Genomic DNA, 19,923 nt, shown 5'->3' with positions numbered 1-19,923 from the left:
CATCTTGCTCTCCCTGATGTAGATAACTCGGATAATCAATTTTACTATCATCACAGCAAGGACTCAAAGCTCATCGCACCTTCGGACAAATGAAGGTACCACTACCATATATATATATATATATATCACCAATATTGTTCTGATCACCGTCACTACTATTTTTATTACTATGGTCCACATTTTCATTAATCTATATTCTATATATGTAGGTTTTTAAATAAAGCTTGCATCAGTAGAAATCCTGAGGAAGATTTAAACTTTGATAGGTCAGCTTCAAAACCATGGGAACTTTGCACCATTGATCAAGTAGAAGTGCTTAAATCACTGATCAGAATTATCCCAATTTGGTCTACCTGTATCTTCGTCTATCTGACTGTGGGCTTGCCCATAGCGGTAATCCAAGCAAAGAGTACGGATAGACATATCACTTCTACCTTCCAAATCCCAGCAGGTTCCTTTTCCTTGTTTGCCCTTGTCACTTTAACGATATGGGTTGTCTTCTACGACCGTGTAAATAAAGTGTTACTGATGAACAACTTTATGAGAAATGTGGTTTGTAGTAATTATAGTTTTCATGGAAGTTTGATTTCTCTTGATTGTTCAGATCGTTGATCAGGCTCCCTAAGAATGTGGGTTCATGTTAAAAATGAAGATAAAAAGCCCTCCAATCAATGGATAATAATCACTATATATTCAAGATGGATTTTGAAATTTATGCCCAAAAGAGTGTACCTGTACTACCAAATGTAAATTTGACATGGCATATTTAATGCCGTTCATGCACTTGTTCACATTTAAATCCAATTAAAGGGCCTCGTGAGTCTGGACTCATAAGTCGTGACTCACGACAGAAATGCTTCATAAAATATTGGGTGCACTGTACATATCGCCTCTATTGGACTTCTCCAAGAAATGATCAGGACACCATCATCTTCAACCTCTAGCCAAAAAGGAAAAAAATAATAATGCTTCTCTCAAAATTCCACCTTTAAACTCTTCAACCTAGAGGAATATTTTTTGGAGTCGTGATAACATGACGCTCATTTTTTTGAACGCCCCATCACAGAATCATAGATCCTTTGCTTTGTGATACACAAGAAAAAGATTTATGATTCTGTAATTGCCAGCTCAGGGAGCGATTGGGGGGGGGGGGGGGGCGTCTGAAAGAAGAGCTTTAGATTATCATTAGTCATATTTTTTCAATTTGTCCCTATTTTCAATCTATCTTCTTTGAGCTTTTATGAAAATTCTTATTTTACAAAAAAAAAAAAAAAAATTGTGATATTGAATTTTGTCAGCCACCATCTTGAGATTCTGTGTTAAAGAGATTCTGTTGCTTAAATAGGAAATTCAATTTCAAAAATGTATTTAATGCACCTAAACATGTGCCAATCCTAGATAATTCATTTGATCTCAACTAGCCTTAGTAGTACTTGAAATCTTACTAAATTAATAAGGAAAGTGTTTTTCTAGAATGAGTTTCTACACTTGCAACACATGCGGATTGAAGAGGGTGGAAAGGTAAAGCTAACATTACCAACTTAGTAAGATTACAAAATATTTCTAAGGGCCGTTGAGCTCACCTTGTGCATCTAAAAACATGATCATATTCCTTTAGGGATGTACTGGAAAATCATATGAACTTTAATATATAAAAAAATTCAAAAGAAAAGTTATTTTTCACAATTAAAATTTAAATTTTAAGTTTAGGAGTTCCATAGCCGTCTATTTATAAAACTTATATTAAGCTCAAAAAATTTGGGATTTTGAGTTTTTTTTTTTTTTTTAATACAAGATTTTTCATGAAATCTAAAGGGCTGTGGATTGAATTTTTTCCATTAGTAACGTTATTTTATAGGTGTGTGAATTGAAGAGAGGGTGGATACGTGTGAATGGGTAAAGCTAATTAACATTGTAAGATTACAAAATATTACATGGCATGTGTAAGGACAACAAATTTTTTCTCGCAACACACAATTACACATCTCCATAAACATGTGCAGTTGTTTTTTCCGAGCGAAAAAAAAATCTACAGTTATTGTACATGATATGTCCGCGAGTTTTTAAATTATTCTATCAGATTGAATAAGAAAATCAGCATTCTAAGAACAAATTCGTATTTGTTAAGTTAGGAGCTGATGTATTTGAAACTCCAATCAAATGATGTGCAGATACCGTTCCTATTTTATGGAACACAGCACTGTTCGTAGTGCGCACATTGTCTTCCGTACTTACCACGTCAAGGGTAATTTTGTAATTCATATGGGTACTTTTGAAAATTAAGAATCCGCCCCCTCTCAATACACGTGGGTACATGTGTGATTGGTGGATCCAGGTGTGAATGGAAATAGTACGTTATCATCAAGAATAATGATGGGATGTATCCAAGATTCACGTGATGAGGATGGGGGGTTACGTCTAACACTCCAAATATTTTATGATGCGTTTTTTTTTTCGTGGATGAGGGTCACGACTCTCGAGTCTCTGCAGGCCCATTATTAATGGTTAATTGGATTTAAATGCCAACTGGTGCTCGGCGCTATATATGGCATTAAGGTCGCATGTGAAAACTACGTGTACCATACGATATAATTGATATTCAAACAATAATACTAAAATATTTTTTTTATCAACTTGTTATAGTTTTGGACCTTCTATGAAAATTATTATGGTTCGATAAAATAAAATGAAATTATGATGTTGAATTTTGTCAACCACCATCTCAAGATTCATGGCAACACCAACTTTCTTTGATGTCTAAATCAGATTTATAATATTTTTTTTTGTCGGAATCACAGACACACACACACAAGGGAATGCTAATGACCAATGCTTCTTGAGGTATTTATTTTTATTATTAATTTTTTTTTACCATGTAGAGGAGAGTAATTATCTCTTTTTTGAATAAAAAGTTATCTTGATACGTGATTACATTATTTCTATTTTTCTGTTACAAGTCCGTTCCCCTACTTCAAAATGAAAAATAAAATCTCTTTATGATGGGTATTTTTTTGCTCTATGCTATATGGTTTATAACTAATAATCTTCTCATAAGGTTAAGAAGGTGAATTTTAACCCTCTCATTAGCAATCTTTTATGTATTTCTATTTAGTACTCACATAATTATAATTTTCACCTTTACAAAAATTCCTCTAAGATTAGGGTTAAATATTTGACTTAGAAACTAATAAAGTGTCTTGTTGGTGCAAATTAAGTTAGGTGTCTACGTGGCATGTTTTAGTTGGTTTTTAAAACACTCTAGGCTCCTAATCAAGTTGTTCACGTATCCTGTGTTTATTTTCTAATCAAATTGTACCACGTCGACCTTGTTAAATTTGTATCTATACAAATGGGATAACAATTGGGATCTCGATTCTACATTTTTGAAGGTGACGGCATTTAGGACATTTAATAGCCTAAAGTAGAAGACAACACCAGCATTTTTTTCTTACATTTAAATAGAAAAATAAAGATTCCAACAGTTCGAATTGATTCGACACACGAGGAAAAAAATTCATGGAACATGGATGGGAAAAGTAAGTAATTGAAAGAACTAATTTTCCTACTTAATTATCAGTGATGTGGTAATAATTTTTTATTATTATTAATGATAATAAATATTTTAATCATTTTATTCTATATGACAGGGTTTTCATTAATTTAATCGACCTAAAATATCAATCAGAATCTCATAAGAATCAATGTGACGGACAAATATTCACAATGGCTATTTCGTTAACACCAAACTCAGATAATTTTTAAATGAGAAACATACATTATCCTTGCTAACTGGGTAAGATTTTAAGTCTTACCAAGGCTTGTTTTGCTGAAATGATTTTTTGGAATTTTGTTCAAAGTTCATAGAATTGTCTCCTCCACAATCGGATCATGTTTTTAGATGCCACAAGGTGACGTCAACAACCCTTAGTAAGAGTTGAAATCTTACTTAAGTTAGTCGGACACTTTTCAAACCAAAAACTTTGGAAAGAGTATATAATTGCAGAGATAGGAGAAGAGAAAGTGTGAGTGAGGGCATAGAGTTAGAGAGGAGAAGGAGAATATGGTAGAAAAGAGGATGAATGAGACAATTATAAAGGAGGAGAACATTGAGGTTTCTCAAAATCAAAAGAAATCGAGAGAAAAGGGTGGACTCAAAACCATGCCCTTTATCATAGGTGACTTCATTTCTTCTTCTTCTTCACTCATACTTTGATACTTAAATTGTGTTTTTTTTTTTTTTAAGTGATTTATTGAATCACAACCTCATGGTTTTAAATTAATTTCTTACGTACAGTGAATGAAGCCTTTGAAAGAGTTGCAAGTTATGGGCTAATGCCGAATATGATCTTATACTTGATGAATGAGTACCACTTGAGTGCCGCCACAGGTGCAAGTGTTCTATCATTGTGGTCGGCTTTATCAAATTTTCTTTCCATATTTGGTGCTTTTATCTCGGATTCTTATTTGGGTCGATTTCAAGTCATCGCGTTGGGATCCTTCTCTAGTCTTCTTGTAAGTGTAGCTAGCTTGGTTTCGTTGATCTTGAACTATAGATTTTTAATCTTTTTATTTCAAAATTATTGAATCGTTTAGTGATATCTTTGAACACCAGTGTTTTTAACCCACGAGGACTGAGTGTATGGTTTTAAAACTCAGTATTTAACTATAAATGCATACATAACCGTAGATGGTTTTTATTCGTATCGCGAGGAAACACATCTATGATTATCTGCATATCCCACGTCAGACTTGTGGGAATCGCAGTAAATACCGTGTCATTCCAGCATTTTCCTCTTTTTTTTCAATGTTATGTTCTGTGGACGATAGAACAAGAACTATAGGAAAAACGGGCTACAGAAATGGGAGTGAATCCCCTGTACTCCATTCTTCTTGTAGCATTTGTTCTACACTCCATTGAGCTAAATTGAAGAAAAATAATAACTCAGTTCTCTTGTACTCATGGTTTAAATCAGATTTGATAAGAGAAAAAAATTCTCAAGAGAAAACTTTTTTTTTTCTCTAATCAAGTTTTGAAAATGGACAGTCATGGAACTCCTGAATTTAAAAAAATTGGATTTAATCGTGTTGATGATGTGGCATACCCCTATCAAATACTGTTGTTAATCTAATTGGAATGTTCTTGGACCTTTAAATATGTGAAATCCGTTAATAAAAATACATGTTGGTTATTCCTGAAATTTTCCAACACAATGATACAATTTCACTATTCAACTCTATATTAAACGAGGCGCTCATACATTTTTTGTTATTTTCTATACAGGGGATGACTCTGTTATGGTTAACAGCCATGGTTCCACAAACAAAACCTCCCCTGTGCGACTCATCCTTAAATATCTGCAAATCTCCTACTTCAACTCAACTAGCTGTGCTGCTCTGTTCATTTGGATTCATGTCTATTGGTTCTGGCTGCATTAGACCTTGTTCCATAGCCTTTGGTGCAGATCAGTTCACCAAAAAAATCAACCCCAAAAATGAGAGAATTATAGATAGCTACTTCAATTGGTACTATGCTTCCATTGGAATTTCAACCATCCTTTCATTTAGTGTTATCGTCTATATTCAAGATCATCTAGGATGGAAAGTTGGCTTTGGAGTTCCTGCTAGTCTCATGTTTTTATCTGCACTTTTCTTCTTGTTGGGTTCTTCATTCTATATCCAAGTAAACGTCGAGAGTAGCTTATTAACCAAATTTGCTCAAGTGTTTGTCGCGGCCTTTAAAAACAGACATCTTGCTCTCCCTGATCTAGATAGCTCGGATAATCAATTTTACTATCATCACAGCAAGGACTCAAAGCTCATCGCACCTTCCGACAAACTAAGGTACCACCACCATATATATATAGGGTCCCGTTCGCCACCCTTAGTTAAAATGTGTGGTAAAACTTAGGGTGCTGAACATTTCCCATATATATATATATATAACCAATATTATTCTCACTGGCACTTCATGACTACTACTTTTATTACTGTGACCCACATTTTCATTAATCTATATTCTATAAATGCAGGTTTTTAAATAAAGCTTGCATCATTAGAAATCCTGAGAAAGATTTAAACTTTGATGGGTCAGCTTCAAAACCATGGGAACTTTGCATTGTTGATCGAGTAGAAGTGCTTAAATCACTAATCAGAATTATCCCAATTTGGTCTACCGGTATCTTCGTCTATCTGACAGTGGGCTTGACCACAACCGTCATCCAAGCCAAGAGTATGGATCGACATATCACTTCTACCTTCCAAATCCCAGCAGGTTCCTTTTCGTTGTTTGCCATTGTCACTTTAACGATATGGGTGGCCTTCTACGACCGTGTAATTGTTCCCCTATTGGCAAAGCACACAAGACTGTCACGTGGGATTAACCCTATGCAACGCATGGGTATTGGATCACTACTCTCATGCATTGCTATGGCAGTAGGGGCAATAGTGGAGAGCACTAGGCGGAGAATCGCGATACAAGAAGGATTTTCAGAGGATCCAACTGCAGTGGTGAACATGTCGGCTATGTGGTTAGTGCCACAATTTTGTTTATGTGGCTTAGCCGAGGCTTTTAATGCAATCGAACAAACAGAGTTCTATTACACTAAGATCCCCAAGAGCATGTCTAGCATTGCAGTGGCTATTTTCACACTAGGGACGGCAATTTCAGATTTATTAGGGAGCGTTATTATAACTATTGTGGATAATGTTACAAAGAGTGGTGGGAAGGTTAGCTGGTTGTCAAGTAATCTTAACAAGGGCCACTATGACTATTACTACTGGCTTCTTTTTGTCTTGAGTGCACTCAACTTTCTTTATTTTCTTGTTTGTTGTTGGTCTTATGGACCTTTCGAAGAAGGAATAAGTAGGGTTTCAAATGGTGGGGAAGATCTGAAAGAGTGTTTGTTGTCAAAGCCTAGGGAGCTTCCTTTCTCCTCTTCCGTTTGACTTCTCTACCATTTGTAGGTTGGTTTAAATGTTTGGTGACTTTGGACCAAGACAAGGAAGTGTTATTGAACTTCTAGTGATCTTTATGTATTTTCCTCTATAAAGTGTTATTGAACAACTTTATGAGAAATGTGGTTTGTAGTAAGTATAATTTTCATGGAAGTTAGGTTTCTCTTGATTGGTCAAATCGTGGGTTCATGTTAAAAATGAAGAATAAAAAGCCCTCCAATCAATAGATAATAATCACAATATATTCAAGACAGATTTTGAAGTTTATGTCCCAAAGATGTACCTGTACCAAATCTAAATTAGACCTAGCATATTTAATGCCGTGCACGCTTCTGTTCACATTTAAATCCAATTAAAGAGCCTCGTAAGTCCGAACTCATGAGTCGTAACTCACGACATAAATGCTTCATAAAATATTGGGTGCACTATACATATCTGTAGTAATAAAAAACAACGATTTATTGATTGATTTATTTTTTGTTGTTGAAAAAAATGTGTCTTGCATCTCTGACTATTAAAACGATTTAAGAACAGAAAAAAATGTCGTTTTATTCCCAAGTGTTTTTTTCGTTTTTTTATTCATAGGGAAAAAAATGGAACATTTCTTATTTTTTTAATGTGGGATTTGACACATAATTGAATTTGATGATTCATAAATGTAAAAATATGAGATTTGATGATAATAACTTGATTTTATGTATTTTCATTATATATATTCTTAACTTTTAATATATATATTTATCTTTTATTTTTATTTTTTTTTCTCATTTTTTTCCCTTTTTAATGTTTTTTCCAAAGTTTTCCCTTACCAATCTATTTAAACCCGTACTCCAACTTTGCGACTATCTACATATCACCTCCATTGGACTTCTCTACGAAATGATCAGAAAGCCCTTGTCTTCAACCTTTGGCCAAAAAGAAAAAAAAATGCTTCATCCAAAATTCCTCTCTCAAACTCTTCAACTTAGAGGATTATTTTTTTAATCAATTTTTCTTAGTCTTCAATCCATCTTCCTTGAGCTTTTACCAATTTTTTTTTTTTTTAATAAATAAATTATGATATTGAATTTTGTCAACCACCATCTTGAGATTCACAAAGCAAACTCTAACAAACTCTTACTATTCCAAAAAAAGTCCTTAAATAATTTTCCCAAAATTTTAAAAGAGAACTGCCATTGGCACCCCCAACTTTTCCTTATTACACTTCATTAAAAATAAAAAATAAATAATTGAATGGTTGAGACTAAGTAAAAGTTGGATTGCCATTAAAATTTCTATTTTTTTTTTTTATATTAGAATTTTATTTTTTGGGTTTGGAATTATATATGAACCTATTCATAATTGTAAACAACTGTTGAAATTGTTTGAGTAGAATCAGAGTTTTATAATATTTTGTAATGTTGAGATTATAATTTAAACTAAACCTTTGTAATGTGTGAATAGTTTGTTTTAATTTTTAATTGGGGTGATCATAATTCTAGCACTTTGGGTGTAACAAGTAAAATTCCTCTTTTAAAATCAAAACCATTTTGACATTGTGATTTTGATATGGGCGACTCCGTCACTCGTTCTCTCTCTCTCTGTCTCTCTCTTTTAAAATCAAAACTATTTTGACATTGTGATTTTGACATGGGCGTCTCCATCTCTCGTTCGCTCTCTGTCTGTGTCTCCCTCTCTATTCTATTATTCTCTATTCCAATTACTTAGCCTTAAGTTTGGGAAGAATATATATAATTGCAGAGATGGGAGAATACGAGTGAGTGAAGCAGAGAGTTACAGAGGAGGAGAAGGAGAAAATGGAGGAAGAGAGGATGAATCTGGAAGTTACAGAGGTGGAGGAGAACATTGAGGATTCTCAAAATCGAAAGAAATGCAAAGAAAAGGTTCCAATCGAAAAGGGTGGACTCAAAACCATGCCCTTTATCATAGGTGATTTCACTTTTCCTTCTTTCTTGAATAATTTGTTAATTTTTCAGTGATTATTTTTAGAGTTGTTTATGGTTTTGATTATTTATTTATATAACAGTGAATGAAGCTTTTGAAAAGGTTGCAAGTTATGGAATATTGCCTAATATGATCCTATACGTGATGAATGAGTACCACATGAGTATGGCTGATGGTGGCAGTATTTTATCGTTGTGGTCGGCTTTATCGAATTTTCTTGCTATATTTTGGTGCTTTTATCTCTGATTCTTATTTGGGTCGATTTCGAGTAATCTTATTGGGATCCATTGCTAGTCTTCTTGTAAGTTTAACAATCAGCCCACTCTGATTAACAAATACTGTTATTCTAATTGTAATGTGCTTTGATTTGAAACTACATTTTTGTTTTCTGACACAGGGGATGACTTTGTTATGGTTAACAGCCATGGTTCCACAAGCAAAGCCTCCCCCGTGCGATTCGTTATTAAATATCTGCAAATCCCCTACACCATCTCAACTAGCTCTTCTGCTTGTTTCTTTTGGATTCATATCCATTGGGAGTGGCTGCATTAGACCTTGTTCCATAGCCTTTGGTGCAGATCAGTTGGTCAAAAAAGACAACCCCAAAAATGAGAGGATTATAGACAGTTTCTTCAACTGGTACTATGCTTTCACCGGAATTTCAACCATTCTTGCATTTACTGTTATCATCCATATTCAAGATAATCTGGGATAGAAAGTTGGCTTTGGAGTTCCTGCTGTTCTCATGTTCTTATCTGCTTTTTTCTTCATCGTGGGTTCTTCTTTCTATATCCAAGCAAACGTCGAGAGTAGCTAATTAACCAAATTGGCACAAGTGTTTGTGGTGGCCTTTAAAAAGAGACATCTTTCTCTTCCACTAGATAACTCAGATGAATTTTACTATCATCACAACAAGGACTCAAAGCTCGTCGTACCTTTCGACAAACTAAGGTATCAACATAACTAATATTCTCACTTTCACTACTATTTTTACTACAGTGACCCACAGTTTTGTTACTCTGTATACATGTAGGTTTTTAACTAAAGCTTGCATCATTAGAGATCCTGAGGAAGAGTTAAACCTTGATGGGTCAGCTTCAAACCCATGTGAACTCTGCACTGTTGATCAAGTAGAAGTCCTTAAATCACTGCTTAGAATTATCCCAATTTGGTCTACTGGTGTCTTCATCAATTTGACCGTGGGCTCGTTGACAGCTGTGATCCAAGCAAATACCATGGATAGGCACATCACTTCTACCTTCCAATTCCCAGCTGGTTCCTTTACCTTGTTCACAGTTTTAACTTTAACAATATGGGTGGCCTTCTACAACCGTGTAATCGTTCCCCTATTGGCAAAGCACACAGGAAACTCACGTGGGATTAACCCAATGCAACGCATGGGTATCGGATTAGTAATCTCATGCATTGCTATGGCAGTGGGGGCAATAGTGGAAAGCATTAGGCGGAGAATCGTGATACAAGAAGGATTTTCAGAGGATCCAACTGCAGTGGTGAACATGTCGGCTATGTGGCTCGTACCACAATTTTGCTTGTCAGGCTTAGCCGAGGCTTTTAATGCAATCAGGCAAATAGAGTTCTATTACACTAAGATCCCTAAGAGCATGTCTAGCATTGCCGTGGGTATTTTAACACTAGGGATGGCTGTTTCGGGTTTATTGGGTAGTCTTATTATAACAATTGTGGATAATGTTACAAAGAGTGGAGGGAAGGTGAGCTTGCTGTCAGGTAATCCTAACAAGGGTCACTATGACTATAACTACTGGCTTATGTGTTTCCTGAGTTTACTCAACTTTCTTTATTTTCTTGGTTGTTGTTGGGCTTATGGACCTTTTGAAGAAGGAAGCAAGGTTTCAAATGAGGGGGAGGATCTGAAAAAGAGTCTGTTGTCAAAATCTAGAGAGCTTCCCAGCTCCTCTTCAGTTTGATTTTCTCTACCTTTGTTAGTTTGAGAATATTTGGTGACTGTTGACCAAAACAAGAAAGTGTTACTGTACTTCTAGTTATCTTTATGTATTTTCCTCTTTCAATCTAGTATGTTATTTGTAGATATGATATCCCCTGAAATTCTAAATATTTGTGGAAATGCTTTGATGAGAAATGTGGTTGATAGTTATTATACTTTTCATGGAAGTTTTATTTTTCCCAATAGTTTGGATCCTTTGCTCTAATCAATAGATAATAATTACTAATCAAGATGGATTTTGATATGTGGGCCCAAAAAAGTGTACCAAATGGCAATTTGACATGTTGAGCACTGGTTCACATTTAAATAGCAATTAAAGAGCCTTGTTAGAGCAACTCCAACGCACTCGGATTCAAGGTCTATATCCTCTCCCAACTGTCATTTTACAGAGTCTGAGCCCTTTGAAGGCACTCCAATGCACTCAGGCTAAGATTTTTTTACTTTGAAATATTTTGGAGAGAAAGTAGGAGAGGTAAAAGAAAAGTGAGAAACTCATTCTCTACCTGTTAGTAATAAAAAACGATGGTAGTTGTGAAATATTTTGTTGTAACTAAATTTGTGGAGAATGGTTTTAGCCAGTACGATTGGAGTGAAGACCCCTTAAATAGATAAAATGACTCTCCACAATAAAATGCCTTGCAGATATGCATATTTGCATTGGAATTGTTTTGGGCTTTATAAAATATTGGATGCCTTAGATGTACCCTGGATCAATTGAATATTTTATGAAAAATGCTAAATTGACTTCCTACAACACTGCCTTTAACACGATGGTTTTTTTATTATAAATATAATATATTGAAAAAGGGAGAGTAAAATACAAAGAAGTCGATGAGGTCTCTCAAAGAGCAACAAAATAAAGGAAAACTAAGACATCAATGATTACATAAAGAGTTCTATCTAAAAACAAAGTCATCAAAAGTAATCCCCGTGAACTCTATGTTCTGTTTTAACCAAAGATACAAAATGTCCAAAATTTTCAAGAAACCGTCGTGAGGGCTTGTCATCTTATTATTGAACACCCTGTTATTTATTTCGTTCCACACACCCCCCCCCCCCCCCCCTCAAATAATAGTCGAGGGAAGTATTGTCTAAATGAATTTTTTTTCTGGATGAGAAAACATTACTGGCCCACTCTTCTATGTCATATGTGCACTTTTGACACAAGCTTCATAATGTCAAATTCACACTTTTGATATAGATGGAAACATACCAGATATCCATTTTTGACATGGATTTAAGCATGTTAGATGTTTGATTTTGACACAATCAACAAAGATGAAGGGTCTTTAAATATGGAGCGCTCTTAACAAAATAGTTAGATATTTAAGGTGCCAAAAAATTCGCGGCGTGTGTAGATATAATTTTCCAAACCCAATCCATTCTGACGGTGACAGCTCTTTGTAGAAATATAGGTGGTTTAGAAATACAGGGCTGGTCTAGCCGTTTAGGTATAACCCATTTATTGAGGGTCCAGTTAGGGCCCAACAACCCACCCATTGGTAGCTCATAGAATATTGTTCTCAATATCCCTGTGGCATCCGCTCATGTTTTTGGATGCCATATGTTGATGTGATGCAGTGACGAAAATTTTCTTATTATCAACTTAATAAGGGAAGTCTTTTTCAATTCACAACGACTTTAGTGGAGACAATAATAAGGATGAATAGAGAAATTAGTAGGGTTGCAACTTGGTCGGGTTGGACCGAACTCAACCCAATTGAAGGGCAAGCCTGAGCTGACTTACGTAGAAGATGAGTTGAGCCTAGGTTAAACTATATCAACCTGACCTTAATTTGGGTTAAGCTTGGGTTGGTTGTTCATGCAACCCAACTCAACCCGATTGCTTACACTAGTTAAATATTTTTATTTATTTCTTCCTCTATAAATTTTTAGTACTAATTATCTTCCTTATGTTTTTTATTTTCTTTACGAATAATATTGACATTAAGAAACATCATTTTTTTTTTTTTTTAATTAAGAATTTTGGTCCATTTTATTATTGTGTGGCCTGTAAATAATTAAATATTATTAATGTGAGCTGTTGTTTAACCTGCTTCGTTAAATCTGTTTTCAATGATGGATCTAGAGGTACGATTTTATCTACCCGTGTTTATTTTTCCTAATGTTGTATTTCTTGTATTATATATAAAGTTTATTTGTTGATCAAAATAAAGCTCAACCCGTGGAACTTGCTCAAAACTTCTTAATTTGGGAAAAGCTCAAGTTTAGGTTGAGATTGGGTTATATAATAATAATAGATTTAAAATTAAAAAAATTAATTTGGTTTTTTAAGCAAAAAAAAAAAAAAACGCACACACACACACACACACATCAATGATTCTCTAATAAAATTGATGATTATTAACACAGATACGAGAACAAGTCTAAGGAACTGAATCCATGTGCTAGTTCTCGGTACATCTGAAAATACTTGGTACAGTAATAATAGTAAAAGCTTTAAGAAATTAGAGTACAAGGGTGCAACCCATCATATCCCCTTGAACAGAATGGATTATAACCAAATCTCAATCTCAAGTCAAGCCGTGGTTTGTCTAATATCACTACTCTATTTGTTAATACTCGCAAAAATATGGAACAATATTCAGCATTTCACCTTCCAGAAGTAGGTCAAAGTAAAACTGGTTATGCCTTTGGTCAAAATCCAAGAAACTTCGGCGCAAATTCTAATAGCGGCCCCAAAGTACTAGGAGCAAACTTCCTCGCAAAGAGGTAACACACAGAGATTGGTTGGTTGTTGTAAATGCATGTACGACCTTCGAAAATTCTCTTAAAGAAATCCTCCGTAATATCAGCCTTACCAAATGTAGCCGGGTGAGCTCCTCCCCTTGACCAGTCAACCCATGTGATGGTCCGATTCGCCAAGAGATGTGCAGCTTGAATGGTAAGCATAGTTGGGAAATAGTGTTCATCCACATAACATGGTGGTTTACAAAACTCTTCAAACTTTGGGTAGAATGTAGTATCTTCCACTATTTTGACGGCGAGTCTTCGGTTAATTTCAAACCATTGGGACCCTTTGCGCCAGTGTGAGATGTTGACCTCGGGTTCCATACTCTCATTATAGCGTCCTCTCCCGTGAGGCCCAGGATCATCAAATGCACCAATAAAGCTATACATAGATCTCATCAAGTATTGGTAGATGATGCTGAAGTTGTATAGAGGAATGCATGACTCAGACAGGAGGACAAACCGTTCGTTGGAGATATCGAGCAATGCATTGGCAAGGAGTCGTCTCTCTGCATCACATAAACTCATCTTCCCCCACTCGGTCACCTAGAAAAGCCACAAAAATTAAAAAAAAAAAAAACACAAACAAACAGCTATGGATGTCATTATGTTCATATCCAAAGGCTTAAATTATGGTGCCATGTATCAACTTACCACCTGGGCTATCAGCTATGGCACCATTGGCCTTCAAAGAAAAATATCCAACCTAATGAACAATGAACAAGCCATCGTTGTTGTCATCATTATCATCATCATGTGCCTTATTCCAATCACTGGGGTCAGCAAACCCAACGAACATTTTCTTCCTTTTTTTTTTTCTTGAAAATAGAAAAGAAAAGAAATTCGGAGCGTCCACACAAAGAGTCCATAAATAATCTATAGATCCCCATCATGTGACATGAATAGTCTACACATAAAGAGGAATGCCTAGTTAGGCATACTTTGTGACAGTAAAACTAAGAGATTTCGATCAGTAGAAATTTTGAGTGATGTTTTTACCTTGGGTTCCAAAGTATGTAGCAGATTTTAGACAACTTACCTACTTACATTTTACATATATGTGATACATAAGTTCTATAAAATGTAAAAGAGAATGGAAATGAAAGCCAGAAAGAGCCATTTTTAGTTTTAAAACAATTTGCATGTGTAGCCAACAAGTTTGGCAACATTGTTGGTACTCATGGACATATCTACATTTTCAAAGAATTTACAGTCTTGGGCACTGCCGCACTCCCACATCAAACACAAGTTAACATGTACTTCGAAAAATCTTAATCCATTCAAAGATTTTGTTTCCAACAATTATCTATACATATTTTATATGATCTTAATGCATATCAGGTTATTTAAATACGTTCTTTCTATGTTTTATACTTGACCTGAATTAAAATAATCTTAAAAATACATCTCTCAACATATGATTAAATGTTTTACTTATAAAAAAAAAACCAATACAATAAACTCTGGATACTTAGTGTATTTTGGGGTGGGTGCCCTCCATATCATTTTCCAACATGAGCTGTGCTAAACTGATTCAATAAAAAAAGACACTAAAATACACTCAACCGATGTGGAATGTGCACAGAACCATAGATTTTTTCTGCATGCACAGAACCATAGATTTTTTCTGCATATCTTGCAGAAAAAATCTATGGTTCTGTGCACATTCCACGTCAGTTGAGTTTTTTTGTTTTTTCTAAGTTGGATAGTATTATTCTTAAGAAGTGCCACTTAGCTAAGCGGTTAGACTTGTGGAGGTTGTTCCCAGGTCCCAGGTTCAAACCCCTTGAACCCATACTTCTTAAGCTAACTCTTAACAATTAACAATATTCCTGTACTAACCAAGCATTTACCTATAATATAAAAAAAAAACAAAAAAACAAAAAACTAAAGTATTATTCCTCCAACATTGAAAATTGCTCTTAATACCTCAACCCAAGCAAGTTTTGGTATTCCATTCCCTCTTTAGAACCCCTTCAACTCATGGGTTCCCTTTAGGTGGGGCTGTTATCTGATGCAGGGGCTAAACGGAAAAGATGGTGATCGAAATTCAGAATTTTCAGGACTATTTTAAACCGCAAAAGATGATTAAACGGTGGCCTTGTGTGTACACCAAGAACTCAGGCACTTGTACTTGACCAAATGAGCACGGAGCAGCCATAACAATACAATGGCCCGAATCACTGCACTCAAATATTTAATACCCTTAAGTGAACTTTCTATGACATTCCTTCAGCATGTTATTCAACAACAACGCTTATCCCAAATATTTGGGGTCAGCTATACGAATCTTGTTCCTCTGTTCCACTCTGTCCAGACTCCAAACTGGAGTCCTCTGCAAGGAACTCAATTTTCATAAATAGTATTCATTGACATCTAAGTGAAGATTGATTTTCTGGGAACAGTGAGGAACATGTGGAAAGCATAATGATGTTGGCACATCCAATCCAATCACATTTTGTTTGCGTGAAACTGACGATGAATTTTGTGAAATTCCAATTCAAGGAGCTTTATAAATGATACATTACCCATATGAGAGAACTAAGAAGCAAGTATTTATACTAAGTTGCCGGTACAACTTGACAGTATGAAACTATTGCCAAACAAAAACAAATTTTCCCTCTCAAGTATAAAGACAAACATCAGAGTAACTAGACCATGAGCTAGGTATTTATGATCTCAAAACCAACAGTTAGCAATGAAGCCGTACATGTAGCACATCATTTCTTATGGTACGATTGAGGACTTTCCTGCCCTCATCAGCTCAATAGGGAGCTATCAATGATCAGCTAATTTAAATGGGAACATCAAAATATCAAGGAAAAGGAAAATTTATAACTAGTACCGATTAAAAGATTGAACGTTCACCAAGTTTCACCCTAAAAAGGCCATTTTAGACAATAATGCAGCTTTCATATATACACACAACCATTAAAAAAAATTACTAAAATAACAACTCATAATATAATGCCTAATTGAATAAAAAAACAGGAAAATAATAAAGATGTATAAATTCATAAATAAAGAAGAGAAGTAAAGTAAGGGTATCCCATACCTGGCTAGGGATCTGTCTCCGATAGAAGACTGAAGTGGGTGGAAACTCGGCATTGTAAGATGGTAGTGAATGAATGTAGATCGAATAATGCCCTTCATGCCCCTTAAGGAAATGCTCCCATAGAGGAGAAAGTGGTAAGGGCCCTCTTGTCATAAACATGAAAGCAATCTTCGGAACTCTCTCAAATGGATACTTCTTCATTCGAGGAACAAAAGTAGCTCGCCAGAACAGCTCTTTGTCATTCATCGTGTGAATTAGACTGGCGGGAGGTCTGATCCAATGTTCGAGACTAGTCGGCTCTTCTAGGCATGGCTGGAAACTGGTCCGAGCAGTGGTAACGATATTCTGGACTCCGAAATATCGGATTGTGTACATGCTAAGGAATGAAAACCCAATTCCAAGAACCAGGAATAGAACAAAGAACTTAAGTAATCTCAGTGGCAAAACCCTAGATTGCACCGTTCTGGTTATGTAAATAGACTCCTTGCCTTCCTCTAGCGGCATCTTAATCGAATGTGGGTATCAAAGCCACCTTAAATATCTTGTTTTCGAGGAGATTGAATTCAAGTATAAAAATTTAGCATAGTAAATTCACTTGGATCTGACTATTTCATGCCGGGATTGACTTGCTCTCCTCTAAGATCTAATAAGGAAATCTGTGGCTCAGATAGCATCTAACAGGGGGAAATGGTGAAAAAAGTTGGAATTTTAATACAAGGGTATTCGATTTATGAGGATTTTATCAAGAATTAAAACCATTATAGCATCAAAACCTCACCAAGATCAGTTTCGATAAAAATCATTTTTTCCCCTCTTAACGGCATAAACAGAGTAGCTCCAAATGGAAACTTAGAACAAAAGCGGTGAAAAGGTCGTATTTATACGATATGGGTATGGAATAAACAAGGGTTTTATCAAGAATCGACACAGAAATATTGATCAAAACCGATCTAATGGTGAAACAACATAAGAGTTTGATATAGAAACCAATATTAAACTAATGGCAAATGGGGTTGCATTTTTACCATATGGGTATTGCAATTGCGGGAGATTTATCGAGAAACAAATGCATCTGGGCATCGAAACGATCCTCTCACGTTTTCCTTCGCTGATTGAACTTTGCAACCTTTCAATGGGAAAGTGTGGGAAAGTGTGTGTGTGTGACAGGTTTGTTCGTGTGTTGCACTGTTGGGGTGAGCTGAAATAGTGTTAAAGGTTAGGCAGAGAGAGAGACAGGTTGGTAGATCAACGAATGAGAGAGAGAGAGAGAGTAACTGAAAAGTAAATAAATATAAAATAAAGAAAGAAAATTATTGTGGGGATGTAAAAATCTAGGAAGAGATGTCTGTGGATTCTCTATTCTCTCGTGGGTTGGTTGCGATACTCCCACGTTTGTTTTGAGGGCTTAAAGGACTATCTACTCCATACTTGGTTGGACACGTTAAGTGCTTTGGAGTAAAACTCAAAACTGCTGCCTCACCGGCTCACCCTGCTAGTGGGCCGACGACCCGCTGACGCAGCCCAGTTGGTCAATATGAAAATGAGAGTTGGTCTTGAGGCCCAACCAAGCGTCAGACTAATGCTGTGTTTGGATTGAGAGAAATGGAGAGAAGAGAAGAGAAAATAAATGAGTTTCTCTCTATTTCTCTTGTTTGAATTGTTACGTGGGGAGAGAAGAAGAGAGAAAAAAAAGGATGAGTGTTCCTTCTCTTCAAAAGTGGAGAGAACAGGAGAAATATGGTAAGAAATCATTTTAAAATATTTTATAATAACAACTCTGCCCCTAAATCTCTTTTAAGATATTTTTAAATTCTAAAATTGTCCCAAGTTCTTTTCTGTCAATCCAAACATAATAGAGAGAAATTGAGTCTCTTCTCCTCTTAATGAGTTTCTCTTCTCTCAATCCAAGCATTGCCTAAAATAAAATAAAAAATTAATCCATTAAACAACTCTCCTAATGATTTTGAATAGTGAGCACGTTAGGAACAGAGTTGGGCTTGTTAGGACTCAAACCAAACCTAGAAACCCTACTCACTACATCTTCTGTTATTTGTTAAGAGAAATATAAAAGTTAGATCTTTTTTTTTTAATTATAACTAGATTATTTTAAGTACACTAGCAAAAGTATTCGAAGGTATATTTTAATTTAAAAAATTAATTAATATTAATTCGTTAAGTTAATTGATATGACCAAGTTAGTGGTAAAGTAGGCTTACCAAGCCCCCTCCCACCTCCATGCACAACCCGCTCCAAATCCAAAGAAAAAATGGACTTCTCAAAACTGTGGACGCTTATTGTTGTACTTTTTATCACTTATGAAGAGCATTTCAGAGATCAATTATAAAAAATTATTAAACCTAACACCACTTAAGATGAATGCTTGTGTATAGATCCATCAAAGCTCCAATACAGTGTGGGTCCAATCTGCGTTTGTCCCATTAGATTAATGTGAGAACCTTGCATCAAACTCAGAATTGGGTACACATGGCTTTCCCAACATTTTGATATACCATTAACAAATTCAACAAATTCTAAATTGGATGCGCCAAGGGATTACTATCCTTGATGGATCTTTTTGAAAATCTCGATCCAAGTGAGTTTGGAGTTTCATGCACAAATCATTCCTTTTAACAAACAAAAATCATCCTTTTTAAGAAACAAAAGAACCGGATGAACCAAACAGAAATCAGAAACAGAAAAGAGGGGTTCCGTCTAGTTGATAGATTGCCAGAGATTACTGTCATTATTATATAAATCCATGCCATCTCTATATTATAATTAGTGTAGAACTATATTTCTTCTACTTTTGTGGTAATCGTTCCATCTGGTTAGCTAAATCATAAGTAGCCACTGTTATCATCTGGTTTTTGGTTGTCTTACTACACTCAACCTGATTAATCTAGGTACAATGTTTCAATTGAAAAACATGAGTGCATTTTCACCATCACTCACCAATTTGTTTTGAGATTATGGTAATTTCCTTTTTTTTTTTTTACATGTTTTAATAAACATTAACCTTAATAAATTAATCTAAATATTTATATTCACACCCAAAAGTTACAAAAACGTTTTTGAATCACTCAAAATTTTCTATTTAACAAAACCATTAACTACCACCAAATCTTTTCGCAAGAGTTCACAATGGTATATAATAACAAACTGTGACTTCGAACCAATTTTTATTGAGAGAATCACTTTTAAAATCAAAACCCCTTGTAGCTCGAGGTTCTAGAAT

The 19,923-nt window shown here is 35.2% G+C and overlaps 2 protein-coding genes and 1 pseudogene across 3 annotated transcripts; 2 read left to right on the top strand and 1 right to left on the bottom strand.

Annotated features, from left to right (window-relative positions):
• Window positions 1-3,776: 3,776 nt before the first annotated feature.
• LOC147412147 (protein NRT1/ PTR FAMILY 1.1-like) lies at window positions 3,777-7,243 on the top strand. The gene is made up of 4 exons (XM_086456856.1): window positions 3,777-4,175; window positions 4,295-4,512; window positions 5,282-5,841; window positions 6,030-7,243. Exons 1-4 carry the CDS (start codon window positions 4,061-4,063, stop codon window positions 6,943-6,945), a joined length of 1,809 nt encoding a protein of 602 aa, XP_086312982.1. The 5' UTR covers window positions 3,777-4,060; the 3' UTR covers window positions 6,946-7,243.
• A 1,338-nt stretch (window positions 7,244-8,581) lies between these two features.
• On the top strand, window positions 8,582-11,067 carry LOC147412146 (protein NRT1/ PTR FAMILY 1.1-like; annotated as a pseudogene). The gene is made up of 4 exons (XR_015182959.1): window positions 8,582-8,883; window positions 8,981-9,199; window positions 9,296-9,849; window positions 9,932-11,067. The product of XR_015182959.1 is annotated as a protein NRT1/ PTR FAMILY 1.1-like (transcript).
• Window positions 11,068-13,220: 2,153 nt separating this feature from the next.
• On the bottom strand, window positions 13,221-18,746 carry LOC147412145 (glycosyltransferase BC10-like). The gene is made up of 2 exons (XM_086456818.1): window positions 16,689-18,746; window positions 13,221-14,179 (listed from the first exon to the last, which is right to left on the bottom strand). The coding sequence occupies exons 1-2, from the start codon at window positions 17,190-17,192 to the stop codon at window positions 13,541-13,543; spliced, it is 1,143 nt and encodes a 380-aa protein (XP_086312944.1). The 5' UTR covers window positions 17,193-18,746; the 3' UTR covers window positions 13,221-13,540.
• Window positions 18,747-19,923: the final 1,177 nt, after the last annotated feature.

Source organism: Akebia trifoliata, chromosome 1 (genome assembly GCF_017979445.1).
Source record: "Akebia trifoliata isolate Shusen 1 chromosome 1, ASM1797944v1, whole genome shotgun sequence".
Lineage (NCBI taxonomy): Eukaryota > Viridiplantae > Streptophyta > Magnoliopsida > Ranunculales > Lardizabalaceae > Akebia > Akebia trifoliata.
Note: the sequence above shows the minus strand (reverse complement) of the source record. Positions and strands in the feature narration are given on the sequence as shown.

What these genes read in the sequence shown, in the direction of transcription:
- LOC147412147 (XM_086456856.1), top strand. Translation starts at nt 4,061, where the DNA reads ATGGTAGAAAAGAGGATGAATGAGACAATTATAAAGGAGGAGAACATT. An exon ending in AACCATGCCCTTTATCATAG is followed by an intron (nt 4,176 to 4,294) that starts GTGACTTCATTT and finishes TCTTACGTACAG; the next exon opens with TGAATGAAGCCTTTGAAAGA. An exon ending in GATCCTTCTCTAGTCTTCTT is followed by an intron (nt 4,513 to 5,281) that starts GTAAGTGTAGCT and finishes TTTTCTATACAG; the next exon opens with GGGATGACTCTGTTATGGTT.
- LOC147412145 (XM_086456818.1), bottom strand. Translation starts at nt 17,192, where the DNA reads ATGCCGCTAGAGGAAGGCAAGGAGTCTATTTACATAACCAGAACGGTG. An exon ending in GGAGACAGATCCCTAGCCAG is followed by an intron (nt 14,180 to 16,688) that starts GTATGGGATACC and finishes TGGCTTTTCTAG; the next exon opens with GTGACCGAGTGGGGGAAGAT.